General features: G+C 45.3%; 1 protein-coding gene across 2 annotated transcripts in view; it reads left to right on the top strand.

Moving 5' to 3' along the window:
• Ciao2a (cytosolic iron-sulfur assembly component 2A) overlaps nt 1-7,181 on the top strand; it is a 14,333-nt gene extending 7,152 nt beyond the window's left edge. The window contains exons 3-5 of one of the 2 annotated variants that reach the window (XM_005347742.2): nt 1,510-1,559; nt 4,541-4,586; nt 6,954-7,181. In XM_005347742.2, the coding sequence (XP_005347799.1) occupies nt 1,510-1,559; nt 4,541-4,586; nt 6,954-7,051 (194 nt within the window). In that variant the 3' untranslated portion in view covers nt 7,052-7,181. The remainder of the gene's footprint in view (nt 1-1,509; nt 1,560-4,540; nt 4,587-6,953) is intronic. The other variant, XM_026778957.1, reaches the window with a different exon arrangement.
• Nucleotides 7,182-8,171: the final 990 nt, after the last annotated feature.

Raw genomic sequence — 8,171 nt, 5'->3', positions numbered from 1 at the left:
GGCTTTAACCTGTATATATGTATAAGTACATGGGCACACCTGGTGCCTGAGGAGACCAGAAGAGGACATCTGATCTCCTGGAACTGGAGTTACAGATGGTTGTAAGCCATCATGTAGGTGCTGGGACCCCAACGCAAGTCCTCTGTTAGAGCAGCAAGTGCCCTTAACCACTGGGCCAACTCTCGAGCCTGTAATTTACTAATTATTTAGGTATGTGCATGTGTGGGCATGCCTGTGCCGTGACTCCTGTGTGGAAGTCAGGATTCAGCTTGCAAGAGTCAGATCTCCATTTGCCTTTGAGGGTTCTGGGGACTGAACTCAAATCTCTACCTCACTGGCAATTGCCTTTACTTGCTAAGCCATCAGTGGCTGTTAAATGCTCTTAAATATACTTGGTTTTATATTTTTGCTTATCTTGGCCTCCCAGTGGCATTTAGTAAAGTCTAATAACTTAATATTATTATTTTCCTTGAGTGATAGTTAGTACAGCAGAAAAGGTCTGGGTTGTGTGGTGTTCCTTTTTTCTGGTCAGTTCCAGCTCTGCTTTGTTACTGCCTCCAGCTCTCTTGGGCAGATTACACTGTGACCTTGGTTCACCATGTGTAGACTGGACCCTGCTCCCTGAATTTGCTGAGGGAAACATGAAACTCTATTTTAAATTTCCTGGCATGGTACCAGGCACATGGGAGACCCACACTAGGATGAGCAGAACTGTTTTCAGCTGTCATATAGTGTGCAGATGCAGTCTGAGCTGTCACGCAGTATGTGGACGCAGTCTGAGCTGTCACGCAGTATGTGGACGCGTGGACGCAGTCTGAGTTGTTACACAGTATGTGGACGCAGTCTGAGCTGTCACGCAGTATGTGGACACAGTCTGAGCTGTCACACAGTATATGGACACAGTCTGAGTTGTTACACAGTATGTGGACACAGTCTGAATTGTTACACAGTATGTGGACGCAGTCTGAGCTGTCACGCAGTATGTGGACGCAGTCTGAGCTGTCACGCAGTATGTGGACACAGTCTGAGCTGTCACACAGTATGTGGACACAGTCTGAGCTGTCACACAGTATGTAAACACAGTCTGAGCTGTCACGCAGTATGTGGACGCAGTCTGAGTTGTTATATAGTATGTGGATGCAGTCTGAGCTTTGTGCTTTTTCTAGAACCAATAAGAAGAGATAAAGAGGCCAAGTGGTGTTAGCGTACACCTTGAAGCCCAACACTAGGGAGGCAGAGGCAGGAGGATCTCTGAGTTCAAGACCAGTCTATTCTACAGAGTGAGTTCCAGGACAGCCAGGGCTGCACAGAGAAACCCTGTCTTGAAAAAACAAAAAGAGAAGAGAGAGAGAGAGAGAGAGAGAGAGAGAGAGAGATATAAAGAGATAATGGAAAATTTTTCCCCATCACAGAACTGAGAGAGAGAGAGAGAGAGAGACAGAGACAGAGAGACAGAGAGAGAGAGACAGAGAAATAAAGAGATAATGGAAAATTTTTTCCCCATCACAGGACTGTGCTTAAGAGTAAAACTTCAGCGGTGTCTGCCGTTCAAACACAAGGTAAGAAAGCTTGTTGCTATCTTAATCCCAAAGTCTCACATGAGCTAGGCCAATGCCCTGCCTCTGAACCATGTCCCTACTCCAGAACTGTCTTTTATGACACTTGTCAAGATATAATTCACACATCGTACAAGCCACGGGCAGTGGGCAGTTTACTGATAACTCCTACAGAGCTCTGCAGCAGCCTCTGGGCCACTTTTAGGACATCTGCATTGCCTGCAAAGGAAATCCTTTATCCAGTCTAGTATGGGTGTGTCTGAATGTTGGGATCCTGTATCAAAAATGGAAAGGAAAGGAGGGAGGGAGGGAGGGAGGGAGGGGGGGGGAGAAAGGCAGGGAGGAAGTCGGGAATCGGCCGGTTAGTCGGCCTATACTTACTAGCAATCCCTCTACTCTTACACCACCCCTTTCTCCGTACCGGAACAATAATCTGTTTCCTGTCTCCATGATTTGCCTTTGGACATTAATGAAATTATACAATATGTGGATTCTTTGACTTAGTATGTTTTCAGTGTTTATGTTCATTCTTTTGTGTTATATAGTATTTCATTGCATAGAGACACCTTTTCTTATTTTACTTTCTTATCAGTTGTTAGACATTTGAGTTGTTCCCACTTTTTGTTAAGTTAAAAATATTGTTTTGGGGAGCTGGAGAGATGGCTCAGTAGTTAAGAGTAATGACGGCTCTTCCAGAGGACCCGGGTTCAATTCCCAGCACCCACATGGCAGCTCACAACTGTCTGTAACTCCATTTCCAGGGGACCAGACACCCATGGCAAAACACTAATGCACATAAAATAAAAATAAATAAATTTAGAATAAAACTGAAAAAAAATATTGTTTTGGGGATGAGGAGATGGCTCAGTGGTTCCAAGCTCGGGCTGTTCTTGCAAAGGGTGTGAGTTGAATTCGCAGTGCCTGCATGGCAGCCCACAGTATTTGTAGTCCAGCTTTTCTTCTGCTGCCATGGAAATGTTGTGCATATGCATATGCAGGTAAAACATTCATACACATAGAATAAAATCTTAAAATATATAATTGTTTCCCCAATTGTCCAATGATATCATTTATGGCAGTGTACCCTCCCCTCGCTACCACTCCCCTCCCCTCACCACCCCTCCCCTCCCCTCACTACCCCTCCCCTCCCCTCACCACCCCTCCCCTCCCCTCACTACCTTTCTCCTCCCATCACTACCCCCTTCCCCTCACTATCCCTCTCCTCCCCTCTCTACCCCTCCCCTCTCTCCACTACCCCTCCCCTTCCCTTACTACATCTCCCCTCCCATCAGTACCCTCCTGTCTCCTCACTGTGCTTCCCCTCTCTCACTACCCCTCCCCTGCCCTCACTATCTCTCCTCTCCCCTCCCCTCCCCCTCCCCTCCCACATTCTCATTAGTTAGATCCGTTTCAGCAGCTCCCAAGGGCTCGGATGTAAGTGCCATTAGCACATCCAGTGATCTCGGCATTTGAGGAGTGCAGAGTAGACAATTCATAGATTGTCTCTCACAGTGGGTTTTCAGATATGTCATGATTAGATTGTTATTCGTTTCTGGTAAGAAAACAATAAACATGCTCTCATCACATGACATCAAAAGGCTATAGTTTTAGTTTGTCCCGTCATTGATGGCAGTTGTCTCAGTAACTGTTTGGTTGCACTGAGGTATATTAATAATTCACATAGGAATAGGGAGGAGAACGCTTGACTTTTCAACCGTTTGTTGGCCTATTTTTGAGGCAGGGTCTCACTATGTAGCTCTAGCTGTCCTGGAACTCACTTTGTAGACCAGTCTGACTTCAAACTCACAGGGATCCACCTGCTGCTGTCTCTCAAAGACTGGGATTAAAGGCGTCTGCCGCTATAGCCAGCCTATGGCTATTTCAGAATAATGAGTCATGTGCGATTTTTAACTCAAGTGAAGGAGCGGAGAGTGATCCTCATGTGTTCAGTAAGTGTGTTGTGCCACAGGGGATCTGGATGGGGTCTTTCTAATGTGTGTGTGTGTGTGTGTGCGTGTGTGTGTGCGAGCGAGCGTGCGTGTGTGTGTGTGCGTGTGTGTGAGCATGTGTGTGAGCGATGATGCGTGTGTTCCCTGGCACATGTGAAGGTCAGAGATAACTTTCAGGAGTTGGCTCTTCTCCCCCATTGTGGCTTGCAGGTGTTGAATTCAGGTTATCGGGAGTCTCTGGCAAGCACTTCTCCATACTGAGCCATCTCTCCAGCCCGTGTTGTGTGTTTTTAAGAGACTGAACTCGATGGTCTCTAAGGTCCCTGTTAACTGTAATGCGTTCTGAGTGGTTTCCACTCACAAAGCGTTGATCCCATGGTGAGGCTGCCTCTGGGCACTGCACGGGCTTGCCTCAGCCCCAGGATTTGTAGCAGTTTTGTGGTTGTATCAAAAGCTCTTATGCTTAGGAGCTGACTAATTTGTCGGGCTAGCAGTCTAGATGGGATAGATTTACTGCTATTACACTTGAGAATAAATTTAGCAAAATAATAGCAGATAAAGAGGATGTAAGAAAACTAATTTGTCTCATTTTTGTAAAACGGTAACTGTATGCAAATAAAATATGCGTAAGAGAAAGTGTAAGAGTGTGAGTGTAGAGAGGAGGAAGGAAAAGGCGACACTAGGGTGCTGACGTGACACCCCTGTGAGGAGGGACAAAGGGCGAGTTAGATACAGGTTTGGGAAGAGGATGCAGGTAGGGCAAAGATATTGTGAGATCTCTTTGTACAAAACTGTGTGTATTCATACGGAAATCTGTGGGCACGCCCCCTGCAGGTCGGTTGTGGAAACACCACTTTCTGTTCCATCCTGTTTAGGTCTCTGGTATTAGAAAGAAGCGTTGGGCTTTCATCTCTAGGTTCTGCCCTACACACACTCATCCTGAGCTTGTAGAATGCTCTGATTCTGCCCTACACACCCCTCATCCTGAGCTTGTAGAATGCTCTGATGTTTTGTGTCTGTCTCCTTTCTTTCCAGCTGGAAATCTACATTTCTGAAGGAACTCACTCTACAGAAGAAGACAGTAAGTGATGCCAAATGCTACTTCAAACAGCAGCGGCTCATCCTTTGTCCTGGGTCCTAGGTTATCTATTATTGGGGTGCCTGCAAAGAGAGGGGACAGCATCAGTTATGCTTTTCCTTCACAGGTGGGAAGCACAGACATTCAAAGGAAGTCATTTTCCGCTGACTTTCTGATAAAGTAGAGCCAGTGAATAGCAGCTCGTTCAGGCCATAGGCTACAAACAGATCTGTGAACATATCCAGCCCTAGGGACCTTGAGCGCCAAAGGTTTGGTTCCGCTCTGACAGTCCCTTAGCTGTGTGGAAAGTCAAGCCTTCGGGAATCTCAGGCTGTCTGTTAGAGTTCATGCGCTGGGATGGTAGTGGGGCGACTGTTTATTGAGGACTCCTGGAGTGTAGAGAGGAGTCAACCACTGGTCATTTGAAAACTGTAGAGGCGGGACGGAAAACAGCGGAAGAGAAAATGTTTCCTATTTCATGTGGCACACGGGAAGCAGAATTTTATCCAGATGGTGAGACCAAGTAGGAAGAAGGGCATTGGAAATGTTTGTTTTCTGTCCGATGTGGTGGGGTGCGCCTCCAGTGTCAGCACTTGGGATGTAGAGGCAGGCAGAGCTGAGTTTGAAGCCAGCATGGTTTACAAAGTGAGTTCCCGGCCAGTCAGGACTACATAGTAAGACTCTGTCTCAAGTACATAATACAGATGCTTGTTTGTTTAGCTGTTTTCACTAGATAGCTTGATAGACAGTGTGAAGAAGAGGAGAGGGAGAACAGGGTGAGATGGAGGATCATGAGCAGAGGTCCACTCAGGGCTGCTTCAGAGGACAGCCCTCCTGCCTGTCCCGAACCCGGTAGGTACTGTCGGGTACCGTGGCCTAGTTTGACAGTTCCCTGGGGATAAATGCACCAAACCCCATAAACTCAGGAGTTTTGTCTGACTTTATTTATTTGTTTTTATTTTATATGGGTAGATACTTTTACCTGTATGCATGTCTGTGTCTCCAGTGCCTGCAGAGGCCAGAAGGGGCATCAGACTCCCTGGAACTGGACTTACAGACAGTTATTAGCTACCATATAGGTTCTGGGAATCAAAGCCAGGTCCTCTGGAAAAGCAGCCAGTACTTTTATTATCTGAGCCATCTCTTCAGTCCTCGCTTTATTTATTTAATTATTTATTCTTTGTAGTGCTGGGGACTGAACCCAGGGCCTTATATACGCAGCGGAAGGGCTATACAGTTGATCTGTATTCTCAGTCCATTATGTTTATTTGTTCATTTATTAGACTTGGACTCACTTCGTGGACCAGGCTGGCCTCAAATTCACAGAGATCCTCCTGCCTCTGCCCCCTGAGTGCTGAGGTAGGCATCACCAAGCCTACTGTGCCAAAACACTTAGAGCTTTTGCCTTATAAACAGAACTGTAGTTTAAAAAACCAGGCTTAAGTGGGGAAAGCAGCAGTTGAGAATTTCTTTTATTTTTTATTTTTTTTTTATATATTACTATGTATACAGTGTTCTGTCTGCATGTATGCCTGCAGGTCAGAAGAGGGCATCAGATCTCATTACAGGTGGTGGTGAACCACCATGTGGTTGCTGGGAATTGAACTCAGGACCTCTGGAAGAGCAGTCAGTGCTCTTAACCGCTGAGCCATTTCTCCAGCCCCAGCAGTTGAGAATTTCATTCTGAATATAGAAATATGTGTTTGGATGAGGCCGAGAAAGAAGAAGGAAGAATAGCAGTTGGTTGTAGAGCAGTGGACAGTGTTTTCTCACGAGACTGCTTCCCGACCTTAGACATGACATTAGGAGGGGCTAGGGAACCTGCTCCGTGCTTGAGAGTGCTTGTTGCTCTCTTCCAGAGGACTGGGCTTCACTTTTTTTTAAAAAAAATATTTATTTATTTATTATGCATACAATATTCTGTCTATGTGTATGCCTGACGGCCAGAAGAGGGCACCAGACCCCATTACAGATGGTTGTGAGCCACCATGTGGTTGCTGGGAATTGAACTCAGGACCTTTGGAAGAGCAGGCAATGCTCTTAACCTCTGAGCCATCTCTCCAGCCTGGGCTTCACTTTCTAGTGCTTATACCAGGCAGTTCACACACACTTAGAGCTTCAGCTCCAGAGGATGCAGTGCCCCATTCTGGCTTCCATCGGCACTTGTGAGCAGTGCTCATGTGTGTGTGTGCACGCACACACACACACAAAAGAAAAAATCTTAAAAAAACTGAATGATGAGTAATTAAAGTTCTCAGTAACTAGTTGCAAGTTCTCAAAGAGTTAAATTCTTTGTTTTGGCAGCTAGTGCAAATGCTGCCTGGTCTCTGTTGACACCGTTCTGTTGACTATTGTCCATGTGTTTTGCAGTCAACAAACAGATAAATGACAAAGAGCGCGTGGCAGCTGCAATGGAGAACCCCAACCTGCGGGAAATCGTGGAACAGTGCGTCCTTGAGCCTGACTGAGACCATCTGAAGAGCCAGTGACCTATAACTGTTTGAGCTGTTTGTTTAAATCTTTGTTGAGTATGTAGGTGATTTGTACCTCAAAGCATTTTTTTAAAGTCTTTTTTTTTTTTTTTTTGGTTATTTTGAGACAGAGTTTCTCTGTGTAACAGCCTTGGCTGTCCTGGAGCTCACTCTGTAGACCAGGCTGTCCTCACAGAGATCTGCCAGCCTCTGTCTCCTGAGTGCTGGGATTAAAGGCATGCGCCACCTGCTGGCTTTTTTCAAGGATTCTTTCCAGTAGGCTTCAGTTACCAGGTAGAACCTAATTGTTCAGAGAGTAACATTCTCAGGATTTCTAACCTAAGTGATCAGACAGAAAAATATTTTCTAGTTACTATGTGTAAAATTGTTACTATTTTTCTGATAACCATTCTGATACAACTGCTTTTCATGTTAAATATCTACTGTGCCCAAATTATTTGATTTAAATCATCATCCTAAATAAATATAACAGATGATTCTTATAATGACTCACCTTAGGTTTCTACTGAACTGTGAATTCTTTTTTGTTTGTTTTGTTTTCAAGACAGGGTTTTTCTGTGTAACCCTGACTGTCCTGGAACTAGCTCTGTAGAACAGGCTGGCCTCAAACTCACAGAGATTCACCTGCCTCTGCCTCCCGAGTGTTGGGTTTAAAAGCATGTGCCAGAATTGTAAATTCTAATGTCAGCGTGAACTTCTAACAGACATCTCCAAAGCTGTGCTCACTGATTATTATACAGAGTGAAGTCCGAAAATGAATAGGAATTCTTTTTTTTTTTTTTTTGGTTTTTCGAGACAGGGTTTCTCTGTGGCTTTGGAGCCTGTCCTGAAACTAGCTCTGTAGACCAGGCTGGTCTCGAACTCACAGAGATCCACCTGCCTCTGCCTCCCGAGTGCTGGGATTAAAGGCGTGCGCCACAACCGCCCGGATGATGTGGTCAGTTTTATACAATTTAAAATATTTTATTTTATGTGTATGATGGTTTTACTTGCATGTATATATGTTCACCACATGCTTGCTTGGTGTCTAAAGAGTCCAGGAGAAGGGGTCAAAACCCCTGGAACTGGAGTTGCAGACAGTTATTAGCTGCCATGT

The sequence above is a fragment of the Microtus ochrogaster genome, chromosome 5 (assembly GCF_000317375.1).
Source record: "Microtus ochrogaster isolate Prairie Vole_2 chromosome 5, MicOch1.0, whole genome shotgun sequence".
In the NCBI taxonomy this organism is placed as follows: domain Eukaryota; kingdom Metazoa; phylum Chordata; class Mammalia; order Rodentia; family Cricetidae; genus Microtus; species Microtus ochrogaster.
This window is presented reverse-complemented; position numbering and strand designations above follow the sequence as displayed.